General features: G+C 41.5%; 1 protein-coding gene across 1 annotated transcript in view; it reads left to right on the forward strand.

Annotated features, from left to right (window-relative positions):
* The window catches only part of UMAD1 (UBAP1-MVB12-associated (UMA) domain containing 1), a 220,445-nt gene that overhangs the window by 8,604 nt on the left and 190,478 nt on the right, over nt 1-21,363 (forward strand). The window contains exon 2 of the mRNA XM_011280402.3: nt 14,143-14,233. Coding sequence (XP_011278704.1) covers nt 14,152-14,233 — 82 coding nt within the window. The 5' untranslated portion in view covers nt 14,143-14,151. The remainder of the gene's footprint in view (nt 1-14,142; nt 14,234-21,363) is intronic.

Genomic DNA, 21,363 nt, shown 5'->3' on the forward strand with positions numbered 1-21,363 from the left:
CTCTAAATTACCTTCTTGGTGAATGAATGAGACCCAAATGATATAAATCATAAGCAAAATTTGGTTGCAAGCTCTTAAAAGGCAACAGCTTTATCTTCTAAATTTCTATATCTCTTCACACTATTTAGCATCTTTCTTTATTTTTTTTTATTTTAATTTGTTTTATTTTTTATCTTTTTTTTAACTTACATCCAAATTAGCATATAGTGCAACAATGATTTCGGGAGTAGATTCCTTAGTGCCCTTACCCATTTAGCCCATCCCCCCTCCCAGGACCCCTCCTGTAACCCTCAGTTTGTTCTCCATATTTATGAGTGTCTTCTGTTTTGTCCCCCTTCCTGTTTTTATATTATTTTTGTTTCCCTTCCTTTATGTTCATCTGTTTTGTCTCTTAAAGTCCTTATATGAGTGAATTCATATGATCTTTGTCTTTCTCTGACTAATTTCACTTAGCATAATACCCTTGAGTTCCTTCCACGTATTTGTAAATGGCAAGATTTCATTCTTTTTAATTGCCAAGTAATACTCCATTGTATGTATATACCACATCCATTCATCCATCGATGGACATTTGGGCTCTTTCCATACTTTGGCTATTGTTGATAGTGCTGCTATAAACATGGGGGTGCATGTGTCCCTTCGAAACAGCACACCTGTATCCCTTGGATAAATGCTTAGTAGTGCAATTGCTGGGTCGCAGGGTAGTTCTATTTTTGGATTTTTGAGGAACCTCCATACTGTTTTCCAGAGTGGCTGCACCAGCTTGCATTCCCATAGCATCTTTCTGTAGAAAAAAAAAAAAAATCTATGGTTTTCACATGTACTGCATTAAAAAGGGATTTTTTTTTTTTTTAAGAAGGTAAAACCTCTTGAAATTAAGATATCTGCTGACTGGAGTGCATCACATATTAGGTGATCGCACCCATCCCTAGAGGAACAATTTACAGGTTACAACGAGGAATTATCCCAATGCTTAGAGTGAAGAGATGGAGAAACCCTGGTTTAATGTAATGGGAGATTTTACTTTCCTAAATTAGTAGAATCAGGGGAGTCATTACTATGCTGTTCTGTTTTTTTATTTTGTTTTATAAATAAGGGGCAGTAAAGGAAGAAAACAGTTAATTCTTACCACTATCAGGATACCAGTCTTGATCCCGAAAATAAAAGGACAGCTAATTAAAAGGAAAACAAACCAACGAAAATCCCCGAATCCAACAACAACAACAACAACAAAACTACACAAAGCTTCCCTGACGATTCTAACAGAGACTTTGGGGGTCATGTTTATTTACAAAGTAATGGAGGAGAGTAAAATTGCATCAGGTCCATTTTACCCTTGGTGAAACCATCTGTATGCAATGATGGAAAAAGGATCTGAGAAGAAAGGTTCTATCCTAAAATTTTCTTGGGCCAACTGTGACTTTCCAAGATGACTTTATCATACGCTTGAAAAACGGTTCTGCTGGGGCGCCTGGGTGGCGCAGTCGGTTAAGCGTCCGACTTCAGCCAGGTCACGATCTCGCGGTCCGTGAGTTCGAGCCCCGCGTCAGGCTCTGGGCTAATGGCTCGGAGCCTGGAGGCTGTTTCCGATTCTGTGTCTCCCTCTCTCTCTGCCCCTTGCCCGTTCATGCTCTGTCTCTCTCTGTCCCAAAAATAAATAAACGTTGAAAAAAAAAAAAAGAAAAAAAAAAAAGAAAAACGGTTCTGCTAGAGAAAATTCCAGAAAATTAGTAATTCCGGATTATATAATGCTTCCATGATAGCGGGATCTTATTATTATGGCAACAGCTCTGAGCGGTATGTGTCTTCCATACTCGTGAAAAGCTGGCAGTTGAGATTATCAGCTGCAGCCTCTGTGGCAAATAAAGCCAGCCGTTAAAAGTCATCAAGTTGTGGTGATCAACTGGAAACACCCCCCGACCCAGATCCAGGAAAAAAACTACAAAATGAAGAAAAAAAGTGCCAGCCTGGGCCCTGTTGGAATCTGCACTGTGAAGTCCTCTGGAGCTGCTTTCCACTCTTCCAGAATCCTGCCTTGCCCGATGCTATATAATTATCAATTCGTAGCTTGAGATCTTCCAACTTTATAAGTATTTTAGGTATTCTGTTTTGGTTAAAAATCATACCTGTTTAATTTATCAATTTGCTAAAAGCAACGATAGGATCATGTTAGGGAAGTGAGTTTTATTAAATCCTATATCTTCAATTTTTAACAGCTATTAGATAACGCACATGATGTCACTTTCCGGTTAGGTAACAAGTGAAAAGGTTCAAAGTGTTATATTAGAGGGCAGACAGTCTTCACAGTGAGGTCACCACCACAAGTCTGTATTCATCTGGGTACGTCGTAAAAGCTGCGCCGGTGTGTGCTGAGGGCATCTGTGAGCTACTCCAGACCAGCAGAAATGGAATGAAAATACTATTACAAGAAGAAAAAAGAACAATGTAAAATTTCTTACTGTTAGAAAAGAGCTTGTTCACCTATTTTTTAAATGGTTGATGGTGGATATTAAAATGCTCTGGTTTTTAGATTTCATTGGATGTTTATTTTTTAAAAGTGTTTATTCATTTTACGCACTCAAGAGAACACTCATGGGAGGGGCATAGAGAGAGACAGAGAGAGAGAATCCCAAGCAGGCTCTGCGCTGACAGGGCTCTATCCCATGAACTGTGAGATCATGACCTGAGCAGAAATCAAGAGTCAGATGCTCAACTGACTGAGCCACCCAGGTGCCCCCTCCATTGGATAAATTATTTATTTATTATTTTTATTTTTAGTATTTTTTTAACATTTATTTATTTTTGAGAGAGAGAGAGAGACAGAGTGCTATCAGGGGAGGGGCAGAGAGAGAGAGGGAGACACAGAATCTGAAGCAGGTTCCGGGCTCTGAGCTGTCAGCATAGAACCTGATGCAGGGCTCAAACTCACGAACCATGAGATCATGACCTGAGCCGAAGTCAGATGCTTAACCGACTGAGCCACCCAGGAGCCCCTCCATTGGATAAGTTTAAAAGAATGTTACAACATTCTTTATTCAACATGTGGATATTTATAATGTGCTAGAAACTACATCCTTTATAATTTTCAATGGAAAATTTTAGATACTACCTTAAAAAATGCAGGGATGCATAATTTTTCACAATTCTTTTAGGGGGTATGTGAGCACTAAAGTATGGTTAGTGGCTTTGAGACTCTTTCGCCTGTAACCTGAACTAAGAAATACATTTCATATCATGACCTAGCACATGCACCCAAAGGCAAAAGTTCGTAAAACATTTTTTACCATATACGATGCTCTCTTGATAATCTTTTTTGCTTCCTTTTCTTCTTTCTTTTTATTTTAGAGAAAAGAGAGAGCATGCAGGGGAGAGGGGCAGAGAAAGAGAGATGCAGGGGCACGCTCCACAATCAGCACAAAGCCTGACATGGGGCTCGATCCCACGATGCTGAGATCATGACCTGAGCTGAAATCAAGAGTCACATGCTCAGCCGACTGTGTCACCCAGGCACCTTTTTTTCTATTTCATTCTATTTAAAAATGTGGTCATGACCCACTAAATTGAGTTTATTTCCACTAAAAGGTCGGGACCTGCAGTTTGAAACACAGCTATACATCCAAGATTCAGTTCTTTGTTTTTTTCCTTTTCTGAGTGCTTTTTTTCTTTTTGGGGGGTGGAGCAGTTAAAAAATCTGAGAGTTGGAAATAAAATTTATGTTAATGCTTCAGTTTAATTAATTGGCTTTCACACTTCAGGGGAGCTCGTCTGTGACATCAGTTTCTTTCCTTGCTCCCCTCTTGCTTATCCTCCCAGATGTCTGCACCTTTCCCCTGTTATATCAGTGTCACAAACCTTCAACAATAAAACATCAACATGGGATGGCAAAACAGAGGCGAATCTTTGGGTAATCCTAGTTGGTAGTCCAGGGTTAATGGATAAATTTAAAAAGAGCTTAGAGACCTCTCTCTTATACAGATACAAAATCTGCCAGAGACTTTACTGAGTCCATTAAGCAGGGAACTAGTAAGATATAACTACTGCAAAAGAGAACTCAAAGTATCACCGCACATTTATAGTCAAAGGGTGAATGTTGAATTTATACATGGTGTAAAACTGGTCACTCCCACAAAGCCGTAATTGATGCCTTCTACCAGATACATTTCTGTGGACAGGAATTATTTGCATGACTATCCATTTTCTACAGGTTACCTCCTACAGAGTTGTAATATAACCTAGTCAAAGATAAACAAAGGTTACAATAACCCAGATGGATAAGCTAGCCAGAATATTCACTGAATTCCAAATCCTTTCACATTTTTTCTTTATACTGATCAGATGCAAGCTATGAAGCCCATTCTGGCCTAGGTTTAAAATTTTGCACCTGAAGGCCACATCCAGTTTGTGGAAGATTTATTCAGTCTCTGGAGTATTTTTACATATTTTGAGTTTCTTGCTATCAGCTAAAGAGTAGATTTTTTTCCAAAATAATCTGATTTCTGCTTTCTCTTGAAATATCAGACTCGGTGATACTGGGCCCACATTCCTACACGGAACTGTGATTGGAAATGCCAAAGGTGCCTTCTGTTGTGGTTTTCTTTTTAATTTTTTATTTATTTTTGAATGAAAGAGAGAGCCTGAGTGGGGGAAGGGGCAGAGAGAAAGGGAGACACAGAAGCCCAAACGGGCTCCAGGCTCTTGAGCTACCCACACAAAGCCTGACACGGGGCTCAAACCCACGAACCGCGAGATCATGACCCTGAGCCAAAGTGGACGCTCAACCAACTGAGCCACCCAGGCGCCCCATGTGTTTTATTTTGTTTTGTTTTTTAATAGAAAATAGAAAAATGCAATTACCACAAAAGAACTATAAAGTGAATATAAACTGGCCATGCATCCTGGTAGCAACAACGATTAGGTTTGATATATATTTTTCCGTATTTTTGTTTTCTAAGAATAAACATGCCTGTCTCCTCTCCGCACACAAAATAGAAATTACTTTCATAATTAACAAGCCTGTTCTTTTTTTTTTTTTAATTTTTTTTTTCAACGTTTATTTATTTTTGGGACAGAGAGAGAGACAGAGAGAGAGACAGAGCATGAACGGGGGAGGGGCAGAGAGAGAGGGAGACACAGAATCGGAAACAGGCTCCAGGCTCCGAGCCATCAGCCCAGAGCCCGATGTGGGGCTCGAACTCACGGACCGCGAGATCGTGACCTGGCTGAAGTCAGACGCTCAACCGACTGCGCCACCCAGGCGCCCCGCCTGTTCTTTTTTTTTTAAGAAACAAGGAAAACTACAGAAAGGATATAAGTAGTATAAAACAAATACAGTAAAGAGACATACTGTAAAGAATATACAAAAAAGATGCTAAAACAGATTATTAAAGAACTACAAGTAAATCATATCAGCCAAAATGACATGTTAAAAAGCTGCTTGAGGTCTATTCAGCTAGAAGGTTCTCTAAGGACTGGGCCAGATGGAGCAGCAGTAGGTAACCCCAGCCTCCTGGGCCCATTCACAGGTGTTAACAGGGGCCCTTCAGACTGAGGTGGCTTTAGATCTTCAGGAGAGAGCTTTCTAGATGCTTTGAGATCCTCTCCATGGGGGAGAGATGAGCCAGCCACAGCTTCAGCCTGGTCCTGTGTTTGTAGTGGTTACTGTTGTTATTGTTGTTTTAGCCTTGCATATAACAGCCAGTGCAAATTGGACTCCAGGCTTTCCTAGTTCAAAACCTTCAAAAGCTTTTTCCCCTGGTTCCTGACTCAAGCCCTCACAAGCCTTGTTTTGGTGAAGGGCTCCTCCTCGCGGTTCCCTGGGCATCTCTCCCCTTCCCTCCCTCCTTTTCTCAAGGCGCCTGTGGGAGCCCGGGCCCACGCTCTCTTCAAACTCCTTCTGTCTCACAGGAGGCTGGCTTCATGCGTACTTAGCTGCTTGGCATTTGAATTTACCACCCCCGGGTTGTGCTGAAGAGGTCAGTCATTTCTGCAGTTTTGAAACGTGAAACAATATAGTCGAGTTAACATCTAAGTCCTGATAAGACAGCCAAGTATGTTTTTGAAAATTTGAAGAAAAGGGAGGGTACACATCACTTTGGTGATAATTAAGGGGATGTGTTTTCATAGTATAATTTGAGATCTTAGAGATCATGATCTTAGTCCCTGAACTTTTACATTTTTCTGTTTGTAATAACACTGATGTTCCTGATTTTAGCTACCACTTACATGCTTAAGTGCTACATGCTCCCTTTCTCTGGGGCACTAGGTCCTGTTTTCCCGACTGCATTTTACATATTTACATTTGTACCAGTCGCTGGTTCCCTACATCTGACTTGTCTGAAGTGGAATTTCAGAAAACATTGTTTTCTTCTCTTAAAATGAGCTTCCCTTTCCTACTTTTCTTATTCTATCACTTTTTTCAGTCTGTCAGGCTTGAACTTTCAGTCCCCTTGTATTAATTCCTTTCCCTCTGTGTTTTGTAGAGTCCAGAGTCCCTAGGCCCTGCTCCATAGTTCTGCACACCCCTTCTTTTTCATTCAGATGTCTCCTGTCCTAATCCATTCCCTTCTTGCTACAACTTTCTAGCTTTTTAACTCCATGCTCTCAATCAGCCTCTTCAGCATATCATTTTAAACTTAATCTTTCTGAAACACTAATTTCCTCAAGATCCTAGACTGTAACAGTAACATTAAACAAACACTGATATGCCACTCCGGATAGTCTAACATTTTCTTACCTTTTCAGCCCTTTCAGTCATTTGTCTCTACCTTTCTTTTGCAGTCTTGATTTCTTGATGTCTTTTTTTTTTTTTTTTTTTTTTTTTTTGCAGTCTTGATTTCTGCTGCTTATCTACATGCCTCTGTTGAGGTCACTCCCTTTGCTGTCCTCTAAAGACACTGTGCTCTTTGTTCATCATGACCCTTCTTACAGGAAAGGCCTTCCTTCTTCTTGTTTGTGTCTGTACCGTACCCAGCAGGTAAAGTTGGGAGTCAAGGCTACCTATTTGTGAAGTCCAGCAGGGTTCTTGTAATTCTCACTGATCCTTTTGGAATCCTTCCGGAGCAAATATGAAGAAAAAATAGTGTGTGTGTGTGTGTGTGTGTGTGTGTGTGTGTGTGTGTGTGCGCGCGCGCGCGCGGGCTTCCATACAGGTATCCCCTGCGTTTTGAAAGTTCATATTATGCATGCTGCTGTTGCTCTTGCGAAAGACCTACCTTAGTACTCGTTTTCGCTAACTTGAAACAAATCTGAAGAGGATTTTTCACTTCTATGAGAAAAAGAGAAAAGTGAAAATATGTTCAGTGTTTGTTTACTATGGGCTATTCTAGAGGCAGTGTGCACTCTAAGCAGCGAGAGTGACCCTGCCGAGCTCCCTGCCTGGGCACTACACTCAGAATCTCAGCATCAAGCCCACCAGAGCTCTGAACTGAGTCCGTGAGCATCTGGGTTTCATCTGCATTTATTCTGTGTGTGCCTTAGCAAGATGTATCCTAAGGTATCCAAAAAAAGCCCAAGAGAGGTTATCTTAGGGTCTGGGAATGTTGAAAAAAATTTTCCATGTAAATTAATGGCAATGGCTTCCTCACTTTATGCCATTTTGGCTTATGAAAGGTTTCATAGAAACACTACTTTCAGATAGCAGGGGAAACTTTCATGTTATTATTATTACAGTTAAATGGCTGTTGTTGATCAGTCACAGATAGGAACTGTAGTCTATTTGATGTATTTACATTATTTAGAAGTCTGTTGAAATGGAAAGAAGATCATCAGATGGAGAAAACCATGTTGCCTTAATCTTTTGTCATGGGTAATATTACTTAAAAGGTAAGACTTAAAATAATAGGAAAAAATAAATACATTACCTACCCTGCCCTGTGCCCCTTCAGAACAATAGGGTCTGCCTTGCCTAGTGATCAGGCTAGCCCTTTTATATGCAGTCTCTGTATACCATTAGAAGTGAAGACACTGTCCTTTTATTTTTCAGTCCTGTGTGAATGCACAGAGAAAAGAAGCATTTTGCTTTTTACACAAAGCCTATCTGTAACACACACACACACACACACACACACACACACACAGTGGTTTAAGTGATTTGAGATGATTTTCCAAATCATTGTGAACTGAACGTTTATATGACATCTAGAATATTGTGCTAATGATGAATTTTTAAAATAGTATTATTGAGGTATTTTATAAACATACAATAAATTGCACATATTGAGAGTGTCCAGTGTGATGAGTTTTGAGTTCTGTTGGTACCCCTCAGACCATCCCTGTGATCACCATAATGGACATATTCATCACCCCCAGAGTTTCCTTATGCTTTTTTATAACCCCTCCTTCCTCTCCCCCTTCCCTGTATGTCCCCATTCCCCAGGAAATCACTGATCTGCTTTCCATCACTACACATTAGTTTGCACTTTCTAGAAGTTCATATAAATGGAATCATACAATATGAACTCTTTTTTTCTGGCTTCTTTCACTCAGCTTATCATTATTATTATGATTATGTTGAGATTTATGCATGTTGTAGCATATCTTAGGACTTCGTTCCATTTTATTGCTAAACAGTAATAGGGATATGCCACCATTCAGCCATTTATCTGGTTTTGGACATTTGTGTTGTTTCCAGGTTTTGGCTATTACTAAAAATGCTGTATGACTTTTGTGGACACGTGTGGACATATGTTTCCAGCTCTCTTAGGTAAATACCTGGAAGTAGAGAGTCTGGGTCATATGCTAGGTGTGTGTTTATGTTAGCACAGCAAGCCTTTTAAAAACTTTTAAATATTTGAATAGGTACATAGTGGTATTTCGCTGAGATTTTAACGTGCATTTGTCTAATGACTAAGGATGTTGAACATCTTTTCGTGTGATTGTGTGCCATCTTTGGTGAAGTGTCTGTTCATATCTTTTGCCCACTTTTTACTGAGTTGTTTTCTCGTCACTGAGTTTTAAGAGTTCTGTATGTTTTCCAGATACACGTTCTTTAACTGATATGTGACTTGCAAGTATTTTCTCCCAGTCTGTGACTTGGGCAAGTGAATTCTTTGTCCCCCATCTCTATCAAGTAGCTCCAGGGTTCCCCTGTTTGAGAACTAGGAGACATTCACTCTGGCGTGGATCCCAGCCCAGCCAGGTAACAATGCTGCTGCTGGCTCCTGAGGGATTTTTAATTATAAATGTTGGTATTTTTCCTGTTTATGAGTGTAAAGTTCACTTATTATAGACAATTCTTAAAATATTCAAAATTGTAAGGAAGGAAATGAGACCAGAATATACTTGGGAAGTCCGAGCAGAAGCCCAACTGTGAAGGCCACGTCCATCAGAAGCATGAGTGCTTAGGGTTTACCATAAACTCCGCTTGGGGCAGCAGGACCGTTACCAGCTTCCTCCGCTTGGGGATTAGGGCTCTTAAATTACTCTCATTTTTGCTGTGGATGGCCTCAGAAATGTGTGGTGGGCTGAGGCTGCAGTGTTTGTTCGTCCGGGATAGAAGTTGAATGCTTGTGTCTGCAACGCTCAGTCAGTATCCGGCCTAAGCACTTAATAAATGTTTATAAAATAGAAAGTAAATGAAGTTCTTGAAGTTAGATGTTGTGGAATTAGTAAATGTCTTTTGAACCTAGAGCTGAGCAAGGCTTGGGAAAGAAGAGATGGATAAAGATAGAAATGGAATTAATGAAATGGATGTGACTAATATTGGGAGCCGTTATATTAAAGTCCAACACAAGCCTCCTAAGTGTGAAGGGCTCCTTGTCCGTGGGGCTTTCTTGATGAAAAACTTTAAGTGTTGGTTCCGAGAGGACTTGGTTTAAAATTCTAGTTGTGCTGTTTAGCGGCCACATAAACTCGGACCAATGCTTAATCTACTTCAATTCTTCTGCTTACACGTTGTGAATACTTGGGTGTGCATGGCGAGATGTCTCTGAGTTATGGGATAGCATACGTAAGACATTCTGGTATAGTGACTGACACTGTAGGAGCTCAGTAAATGTTAGTAGGGTTTTAGTTACTCCTCTTTTCCTCCCTCGTTTCTAGTCTTAAGCAAGACAACTCAATCTGGCTGCTGGAGTGGGGACCTACCTGTGTATTTCAGTGATAGGAAAAAATATCATGTGATAAAGATAATTTGATTGTACATCATGGTGTCCAGGGGCATAGTCTTTTCGTGCATGGAGTGATTTCTATAAAGATACACGGATGGACTGACTTTAGATACTTGTGGAATGAAGAATTATTAGTGCCAGCAGTACTGTTCATCATAAAAGGGAATCCCAAGACTCGTATTGTAAAGTTGGAACGTGATTTTCACATGAAAACATCCTGAGGAGGGAGTTGAGTGGTGGTCACATTGGTGGAGTGATGGGTGTGAGGGTAATTGGTACTTTCGTAAGAATTTTAGAGCTGTTTCAGATGAATATTTGTAGCAAACTATTCTTTGCTGCCATTCTGAGCTCTTTCATACTGTCTCTGCTTCCTTTCTCTTACTGATTCTTCTGTTTCTTCCCTGCCTGGAAGTTTCTTGACTCTTGGAACCTAAGTCATCCCTCCTTTTCTGATGTTTATAATGTTCTAAAAGAAGGGGCTATAATACTATGATCGCCAATCAGTCATACTAACAACAAACTGATGCAGCCTGTATATAGTTTAAATTCATTGTTTTGGGTCATGAAAAACTTAAATGCTTCACTTAAGTTATAACTGCTGTACAAAATACTTTAATTAAAAAAAGATTCTTCGGGCTCCTGGGTGGCTCAGTCGGTTAAGCATTTGACTTCGGCTCAGGTCATGATCTCACGGTTTGTAAGCCCTGCATCGGGCTCTGTGCTGACAGCTCGGAGCCTAGACCCTGCTTCCGTGTCTCCCTCTCTCTCTGCCCCTCCCCTGCTTGCGCTGTCTCTCCCTCTGAAAAATAAATAAACATTAAAAAAACATTAAAAAAAATAAAAGGAGATTCTTGCACTACCGGAGTTTGGTCTGGGTTTTGTAATAACATAGTTAAACTTCTGGGGGTTGAGACTGACTTACCAGAACCACTTTTGTAATTTCCACGTTTGTTCCATTTCTGTTTTGTGGCCAGACACGAAAAAGTGTTGGAAATTTGAGTCCTTCTGTTAGAAGGCTTATCTTTATACGTTAGAACAGGAACCACTTTTTAAAGGGCTTCTCTTTCTCTGTGTTCGCAAAGATCCTTGCTGTAGCACCCCAGTGATGCAGTGAACTAAGCAAGCCACATGGCCATACCTACCTCCGAGGAGGGAAGTAAACTGTAGTCCTAGGGCTCCGTAAGGCAGAGAGCCAGTGAACAACCCTAATGATTTCGTGGGTCTCACTTGTGGTCATCACATATAACAGCTCTTCTCATTGTAGGCAAAATAACTCACCCCTCCCCAAGGGCAGTAACCCAAATTGCCCCATTCAGTCACAGCAGTGCTGGAAGTCCCTTATCGTCCCATCAGGCCCTCTTGTGCCATCTCTTGGTCTGGAGAATTCCTGAATTAAGAAGAACTGTCCCTTATGTCCCCTCCCACTCTGGTGGAACTGGGAAACACCCTGCCCAAACCACTCCCATTCAGAAAGGGGAGGAACTGGAGATACACAACTGTCATGGAGTGGTAGCAATTCTGAAATCCCACTGAGCAGGCTTTTGGGGGGGAACCCCACCTTGGTTTGGAGGATGTTCATTAATTATGCCCAGATTCTGCTTCCCGGGAGAGGCTCCCGATCCGTTGTTCTCTTTTTTTTTTTTCCTTTTCCATTAACTTCCTTGGCTCCCACTCAAGTGGGCCCTAGAGAATAGGCTGTCTTTGGGGGTTGAGCAGTTTTCTCTGGCAGCTTCCTGTCTATAGGGTTGTCCTAAAAATCCAGTAGTCATAGTCCTGTTTAAATCCAGACTAGTAGTAGTCATTTTGGCCACACAGCTCTCAAAAATTTTGTTGGCTTCCCAGCTTGATTCCAATCAGCTTCATGTGTCAATAGCCAGACCTACAATTTTTGCTAGAGATCTCTCAGATTTGCTACATTTCTCATCTTTTTCACCCCACATGTGCCTCCTCCCTTTAATTATTTGAGGGTACCTTTTTTCTGCCAACCTTCAGCTGAAGACTTATCCTCTTCGTCTGTTTTTCCTGAAACATTTTATCCCAAGTGAAGGAATTTACTATGTGCCACATTGATCCACATTGAGGTTTAATATCAGGTGTAGCCGTTGTGTCCTCTTGATTTGATCCTCACCCAATGTTGAGTTTTAATCAGCTGTTCTTTCAGAGGCCTTCTCTGCTTCATTTTCAACTGCTTGGGGTTGGGAAGTCAGTTGCCTTTTCCAGTCTGTCAAGCCTTTGAATCTGAGCTCTCTTTTCTTACATTCCTGCTTGTAAACCAACCAGTTCTCTTCTGATCCCGTTTCTTCCTCGCACAGGTTTCTCTTGATCTTATGTCTTTTCATCTTCTGCATTTGCTTTGCATCTAACCTCGTTTTTTCACCAATTCCACACGAGCTGTATCTCCTTGTCCTCTGCTGAGGGTGCCGAACTATCTCCAGACCTTTCTTTTGGACCCATCATTATATCCAGTAAGCATTTTCTTTGAGGATTTCAGAGGCTGTTCCTTTTCTTTTACTGAACTGTTTTCTTTATCACATGCCTTGTCTTTTACTTCTCCAGTTTTTTTTTTAATTTTTATTTTTATCCTTTTTAATTAAAAAAAATTCTTTTTAATCTTTATTTATTTTTGACAGAGTGAGAGAGAGAGACAGAATGAGGGCAGGGGAGGAACAGAGAGAGAGGGAGACACAGAATTCGAAGCAGGCTCCAGGCTCCAAGCTGTCAGCACAGAGCCCGATGCGGGGCTCGAACCCATGAACCGTGAGATCATGACCTGAGCCAAAGTCAGACGCTTAACCGACTGAGCCACCCAGGAACCCCTTTCTTCTCCAGTTTTTATTCCTTTAAGATTTTTTTTTATGTTTATTTTTAAGACAGAGAGAAACAGAGCATGAGTTGGCGTAGGGGCATAGTGAGAGGGAAACACAGAATCTCAAGCAGTCTCCAGGCTCTAAGCTGTCAGCACAGAGCCTGAAGCGGGGCTTGAACCCACCAACCGTGAGATCATGACCTGAGCCGAAGTCAAACGCTTAACCGACTGAGCCACCCAGGAGCCCCAGTTTTTATTTCTTTAAAAGTTAACTCAGCCAAATATGTTTTCTGTCAACAAATCGGCTCCTTTACCGTCCACCCAGGTCTGCAGCTAAGGGTGTGTCGATCTCCACAAACCCCAGTACACTTCTCAGTTTCTAGAAGGCCTTTGCTCAGATAGGATCTTTATTTGCCTTCCCTGCTTGATTTTCTGGTATGGGTAGAATATTTGAAAACTAAAGTGTGGAGCACTTACTGCCAGCAGGACTTCCTTTCTTTGCTGTTACGTTTCTTTGCTTATAGGGACTGTCCTCAGAATGTGATGTGTCCTCCTGTGTTCCCTTCAGCTTCTTTCCCAGTTGTTTTCTAGGAGTCGGTGTCCTCCTCCCTGAGTGTAAAGAGGAAAGACGCGTGCGCGCGCGTGCGTGCGTGCGTGTGTGTGTGTGTGTGTGTGTGTGTTGGGGGCAGCACACAGTCTTGCCAACACAAAGATCTGCATTGATGGGAATTTAAAGTTGGTTGCGGTGGATACAATCCTGAGTGTCTGAATCAAGTAACTAACTGTAGATGATGTTTGAAGTGCCTTCCTTTCTTTTTTTTAGGTGGCCTCAGTTTTATGACCCTGGCATGACAAGAAGCCTGGACAAGTTTTTGTTTCGTTTACTTTTTCTTTTCCCATTCCAGTGTCTGATTTATAGTTAGTGAGATCGTTCCATATCCTAGGGTTACCTGTTGATTTTAGTTTTACGTATAATAATTTCTTGGGTTATTTCCTGCATGTTCAGAAATTGAGAGAGGTTGCATGATTCAAGGCACGTGTGGTTTGGAACTGGAAGTCTGTGCCCCTTAATTTCTCTTTTTGTCTTCTGACACCAAGAGAGGGCTTATGTTTTTAAGTCTGGTAATGGAATTCCTTAAAGTAATCATTGTGATATATTTATGTTTGGCATTTTACTAAGACTTTTACAGTTTGCTCTGAAGCTGACATTGCGTGGTGTTTCTGTTTCAGATAGCAGCAATGTTTCACTTCTTCAGAAAGTCTCCGGAATCTAAAAAGCCCACAGTACCAGAGACAGAAGCCGATGGATTTGTCCTTTTAGGTGAGCCTTTTACAGAAACAAAATCCTAATTGGATGACTTACTGTTCCTTTAAAAGTTTACTTTAAAATTATGTGATTGATTTTTAATTCTCACTAATACCTGAATTAATTTATGTATATGAAATCTATAAAAATAAAGCTCCCCAGTCACTTAGAATATTTTTGTCAAGTCACACTCTTCTTATATATTACTTTGGCTGCATCCTTCAAATTATATGTGTAAAAATCGTCTCTTTTTTTTCTATCTGATAAGCTGGTCAACCTTTTTAGTTGCAAAAAACCAAAAGTCTTGAAGGATCCTTGATAAAGTCAAGTTCTGTTTTATAAATAGCAGCAAACCTCGCCTCTTAAATTAGCATCTGAAATTAAATTAGGCATCCAATAAATCATTTGCTGAATGAAGTATACTTTATAAATCGAAATATGTTACATAGTGTCTCCTAAATGTTTGTTAAGATTGGTTTATTTTCTATTATAAAATTGATACCTGCAGTTATTACTATTTTGGAGGCTTTAAAAAAATTTCTTTCAAACAAATACTATGCTCTTTCCAAGGCGAATTCTGAAAAATAACATTTCCTTCGTGTGTCGTGTGTCTTTCCCCTGAGGAAGAGACTTGCAGTCTTTGTATAGTTCTTCCCAGAAGTTCTGTCCCCAGGGGTGATGAGCTAAAACCCAGTGTTCCCACGTAACTCACATCCTCTCCCACTCTGGACTTCCTCCCGCCAAATTCTGCTTTTTCCCTGAGAGGAGTTGCATGAACTCATAGGGTATTTGCTCCCTGGGATGTTTCTCAGGTATCCCTCTTTCCAGATTCTGGTTTCCTTCCTCTTAGGATCTCTATCTTGGCCCAGTTAGACCAGGGTCCCCTTCCATGGACAAATGCTTCACATGTCTTGAAAAGTGGAGGTTGGTGCCTTGGATTTAAAGGTGATCTTGAATTTTCAGCCTCGGCCCTCTCAGAGCTGGGTTCATGCCACGCCTCTTTCTCCACACTTTTACAAGTTTGGGTGGGTAGGTCTCTGCCTCTTCAGCCCTTCTCTTTAGGATCTGGTCTCTCACAGAAAGGACACGAGCGTTTCACCCATCTGGCCCTCTTCCATTTCTAGGCCTTAATCTCTGGAAGACCAGACTACAGTTTTTCTTGTGGCTAAATGTTGCCTGTGAACGTCCCATCTTTGACAGTCAAGTTCCGTCAGGCCAGGATCTGCAGTGCGGGCGGATTCCCCTTCCCTTCTGGCAGTTTTTCTGAATCTGCTGCCTGTGTCCTAGGACAGGGGCAGTAATTTGGGTGCTCAGCATTGTTTTCTCTCTGTCCACATCCCCTGTGCCTGAGGCAAAATAGTGAGGCATTATTTGACCAGGGCCAGTGGTTTTTCTGGGGAACTTTCTGATGGGTATAAACTGGGGTCCCATGCACACGACCGCTCCTCTGGCCCTGCTTATCGCATCAAGAATTTATGCCTCAGCTTCCAGGTCCGAACTGGCTCCATCCGTCCCAACTTCTGTTCCTTGAAAGCTGCCAGTGTTGCTTCCCTCTTACCTCCTGAATTAGCCTCACTAACTAAACCTCAGGGATGCCTCTGGTCTGCTTCTTTAAGCATTTCACACAAAACTCTTCTCTCAGAAATGTGCTTCAACAAAGCCTGGTTTTCCAAACTCTGTTCTGTGTTTCTCTGTAGTCTTAACACATGTGCAGAGGGGCGCCTGGGTGGCGCAGTCGGTTAAGCGTCCGACTTCAGCCAGGTCACGATCTCGCAGTCCGTGAGTTTGAGCCCTGCGTCGGGCTCTGGGCTGATGGCTCAGAGCCTGGAGCCTGTTTCCGATTCTGTGTCTCCCTCTCTCTCTGCCCCTCCCCCGTTCATGCTCTGTGTCTCTCTGTCCCAAAAATAAATAAATGTTGAAAAAAAAAAAAAAACACATGTGCAGAGAGCTTTGCTGTTTTCTCTTGTATCATGTTTAGAAATCAACATTACTCTTTTTGTAATCAAATAGTCATTTAAAGGATGTGAGTGTAGTACACAGACATCTTTGTGAGCAGGTGCAACTTTTTTTAAAAAAAATTTTTTTTTTCAACGTTTATTTATTTTTGGGACAGAGAGAGACAGAGCATGAACGGGGGAGGGGCAGAGAGAGAGGGAGACACAGAATCGGAAACAGGCTCCAGGCTCTGAGCCATCAGCCCAGAGCCCGACGCGGGGCTCGAACTCACGGGGACCGCGAGATCGTGACCTGGCTGAAGTCGGACGCTTAACCGACTGCGCTACCCAGGCGCCCCGAGCAGGTGCAACTTTTAATGCTCTTCATATATCTTCTTCACCTGTCTGGTGAAGCACCTGAAATTGCTGTGTGGCCTGCGACATTGCAGCATTTCAGAGGTAAGTTTTAACCACAGCTGAAAACCCCCTGCTGCTGGTCCTTCTAAAATCTCCACTGTCTGGTAGCTCAAAGTATATGGATGCTTCAGTTGTAGCTAGCCCAACACGGGCCTAGTTTCCAGTGTCTTCTGCCTCAGCGGCTGAAGCTTATCTGCTGTGGACCTTTCCTCTTCTAGAAGAGACGCTGGTTTATGAAGTAGTTTTTAGCCGAGCCTCGGAAGACACAGAAACTTTCAGATTTGCTAATTCATGAGGGAATTTCCAGCACTTTCTTACCCTCATCTGCTCTCATGTTCTAGCTGCTCCCTCTGATACACCTAAGCTCTGAGGGGGCACTTTTCCAAAAGCTGACATGCTGTGTTTGGAGGGTGCTTTCCCAGGACCGTCTTGGACTGAGTTGGGTGGGTTTTGTCCCTGCACCGTACCTCACCTGTAACGTTAGTGTCCCTGGCAGTCATGGTGAGGAATCACTTCCGTCATCGTTCCAGGACAGTGATGTAATTTGAAGTCAGCTGGTGGTCACCGTCTTTCAAATGACCCAAGCCAGACGAGTCCCCCAGATGTCTGCTGAGGCTTTCTTCTCCTTCAGTGTCCATGAGTGTTGAGCCCGTCTCTAGGTGCAAAGCTCTACCCCTTCACCACCCTCCATGAAAAATCCCTGCGTGCCTACTATCTTGTGAGCTTAGTTATTCTCCTGAAGTTGTGAGGATGTCAGCCAGCATCAGCCTTGGCTCTCTCTTCCTGTGTCTTCTTTCTCTTCTCATTGATCACACCACCTCCCTTCTTTCTCAGGAACACCTCAGAGACTGCAGTGAAGGGCAGATGAGATCCTGACTCAAGCCAGACTTGTTGGCTCTGTATCCTGGCTCTACAGTTTGCCAGAGTCTCCATTACGGGGGGGGGCAGAAATTCTCCTCTCTCCTCTCAGGGTCTGCGCCTGAGCCTGATACGTAAATACACAAAGGGCAGATGAACAGGAGAGAAGCATACAGGCTTTTATGTGTACACAGGAGCCCCCCCCCCCAAGAAAATGAAGACCTAAAGAAATGGCAAAACCCATGTGCTCATGTACCAGGTTGAACAAAGAGGCCACTGTGGAAAAGTAGATTGTGTGGGGAGACTCAAGGAAGATAAGAGTTATTTTAACAGGGTCTGTTTGTACAGAGTTCTCTTGGCCTTGACTCTCCACCTCTGGTGATAAGAATGCTTCTTCCCTCCTGGCATCTTCTAGAGGGGGGCTTTATCTCCTGCTTTCGGGAAGGAAAGGAGAGGTCAGAGCGCCCTCCTTGCACCTGCTATTTTTCAAGTGCCTTTAGCTCAAAATAATCCTAATGCTCAAGCACCATATTTTGGGGTGGTATATTTGCCACCCTCCGCGGTTTGGGGCAAGTTATATAACTTCTGGGGGTGAGAGGGTGTTGAGAAAATGAGCGTGATACCGGTATGAACCCCATAGCGTTATTGAGAGGATTAAATGGGTTAATATGTATAAAATACTTAGAATAAGTCTCTGGATGAAATGATAGTATTATATCCACATACAGGTGAGGACTGAACTTTTCTGGGTTCTTCCAGCTAACGTAGAGCAGATCTGGGATTAGTCCAGGCAACCTGACTTTAGAACCTAATCCTCTTAACCACCAAGCTATCCATCTTTTTTTTTTTTATGTCATATTATCATTTTAAATTTTAAGACATTAATGACGTTTTAAGCTCTTTAAAATTTTTTTTACATTGTATTCCTTCGTGTTTCAAAGAGAAAGTGTTCTGTTTCTTTTTTTTGCTTTTTTGTTTTTAATGTTTGTTTGTTTTTGAGAGAGAGAGATGGTGTGTGTGTGGGAGGAGCAGAGAGAGAGGGAGACACGGAATCTGAAGCAGACTCCAGGCTCCCAGCTGTGAGCCCAGAGCCTGACGTGGGGCTCGAAATTACGAACTGCGAGATCACGACCCGAGTCAAAGTCGAACGCTTAACTGACTGAGCTAACCTGGCGCCCCATCTTTGTTTTTGCTTTTTCAGTAAAAGAGGGTTGGTATATCATAAAATTTGGCTAATTTTGCTACCCCAAACTTTCCCTTTAAACTATTTAAAATATTGCAGAAAACTGTAATCTCCTTAATGAGGTTGAGGTTGGAGGATGGTATACATTATGCAGTTAATAAAAAAATGCATCAGCAGTTAGGGACCTAGTTGATTTGACTGGTAAAGGTTAGGACAGATTATTAGGAATACAGTAGGTTGTCTTTGCTAAAATTTTTTTTTTATTTATTATTTTTGAGAGAGAGAGAAAGCACATAAGTAGGGAAGGGGCAGAGGGAGAGAAGGGGATAGAGGGTCTGAAGCAGGCTCCATGCTGACAGCAGAGTGCCTGATGTGGGGCTTGAACTTACAGACCATGAGATCATGACCTGGGCCAAAGCTGGACTCTTAACTGACTGAGCCACTCAGGTGCCCCTAGTAGGTTGTCTTTAAAAACAGAGTGGTGAGGGGCACCTGGGTGGTTCAGTTGGTTGAGCATCCGACTTCGGCTCAGGTCATGATCTGACAATTTGTGGGTTCGAGCTCTGCGTTGGGCTCTGTGCTGACAGCTCAGAGCTTGGAGCCTGCTTCAGATTCTGTGTCTCCTTCTCTCTCTGTCTCTCCCCTGCTCATGCTGTCTCTATCTCTCAAGAATAAATATTAAAAAACAAACAAAACAAAAAACAGAGTGGTGAGGGGCACCTAGGTGGCTCAGTTGGGTAAGTGGGTTAAGCATCCAACTCTTGATTGGCTCAGGTCATGATCTCACAGTCACGACATTGGGTCCCCTTACCAGGCTCTGTGCTGGGCACAGGGCCTGCTTAAGATTCTTTCTCTCCCTCTTCCTTTGCCCCTCCCTCATGCACTGGCACTCTCTCAAAAAAAAAAAAAAAAAAAAAAAGGAGTGGTAACCTCTTTTTTTTTAAGCCGATTTGTTCCACTAAGTTGCTCTTTTTTATCATGTGATTATACACTGACAAATGTAATACCTACTTTAGTTTCAGTGCATACTGTGTGAAATATTTTGGAAAACGTCAAATAGGTCAAATGGTAGATATGAAATGCTGTTATTAACATGTTTCAGATTTGGCACACATATATTTTGGTTATTTCTTGGTCCTCATGTGCAGTAGACACATTGCAGGAAAATAAATATATACGATGGGTTTTGTTGTATTTGGGAAGTGATAAGACTAAGTGAAGACTGAGAAACAGTTATATTTATGGCAACAACTTACCAATATGGAGTCTACAGAATTTTTTAGATTATCATTGTATGTAGTCTTTATACATTTTTCTAAAACGGTCAGAGTAAATTATGTTGTTAGAGGTGTAAATTATCTCTCTTTTCCCACTTGAGAGGACCTTTTACCCTGGGAAGGCCTTCCTGCTTAACACAAATAGGTTTCAGGTGACAATTACTAGATGGCATTGCTGAAGTCAATACCCCATGACTTGAAATTTTGGGTCCAAGCAGAGCCTAGGCACTTTGTTGATAATAGGAATATCTGGGTTGTTCGTATACAATTAGCTCACTTTTGGACAGAAAGAAAGCTTTCTCCCTGTTAAGGTTTCCAAAGCGTTTAGCCTTTGTAAAATGTCGAGTGTGCTGAATAAGAAAAAGGGGAGAAAAAAGCCTCGTAGAAAAACATCCTTTCCCTTGTAACCAGTTCCTATTCACATAAGAAGGTAATAGCTATTCGTTCATTCAGTAATGAAGTTGAAGTAATCCTCCAGGGTACTCATTTTACACAAAAACAAATTGCAGTTTTCATTTGCATCACTGGGTGGCGATTTTTCTTAGTTTTATACTACTGTTTAAAACTCCAGCAAGCGTGGTACTATTTGTAATTACCAGGGTTTTCTTGTGTTATGACATGTTTAATTGTAATTTTAAGACATTATCTTTAAGTTGATTACAAATTTACTACTGTAGTGTGCAACCTCATAGTTATTTTAAATTAAGGAAAAGGGTATCTGTTGCCTAGATGTTGGCATATAATTCCTTCTGAAACTAAGACAAAGGCATGAATTGGCTTATTATGTTATAGCAAAAAGAAGGAAAAAGAACAGCAATTTGAAAAAAACCCACGGAATCGGAGATGAAAAGGAATAATTTAGATTATTGTTGTTATGTTCACTAACATTGTTGACCAGTATTGAGTAGAACTTTGGAGCAGGCAGAATGAAACGGGGCAAATACTACCATAGAGATTGAAGAAATTGGGTTATAGTACAACTGACATTCAGCATATGCAGGTGCTTCTGAAAGTAGGGCATAAGGACCTGTGGTCTCCTTTAAACTAATTATTTTGTAAAACTGAATTGAGAATCAGAGTTTAGTAATTTAGCAGCTTGGATTTCATCCTTTCAATATTGATATTGCAATGTGTAACTGAGTCTCACCTAGTGTTTTCCAGTTGAAATGATAAATCAGAATTTGAAACATGTGGGTTATTTTTAAGATTGACCCCTACTGAATTCCTCATTCTCAGAATCATTCAAACCATGCATACATGCTAAAGCTAAACTATTCTGTTTTTATATGGAATGTTTAGATGATCTCTTTGCCTCAATGTTCTTTCCTTTATTCAAAAGTGGAAATATAGCTGTGTACGATAAAAATTTACATTCCAAGGAATGAGGGACAGTAAGTCACTTTGCTTTGTCTAGGCCTGAGGGCTTTAATTAAAACAACAAAGACAAAAACTAAACAGATTTTTAGAGTGTGCTTC

The sequence above is a fragment of the Felis catus genome, chromosome A2, assembly GCF_018350175.1.
Source record: "Felis catus isolate Fca126 chromosome A2, F.catus_Fca126_mat1.0, whole genome shotgun sequence".
NCBI lineage: Eukaryota > Metazoa > Chordata > Mammalia > Carnivora > Felidae > Felis > Felis catus.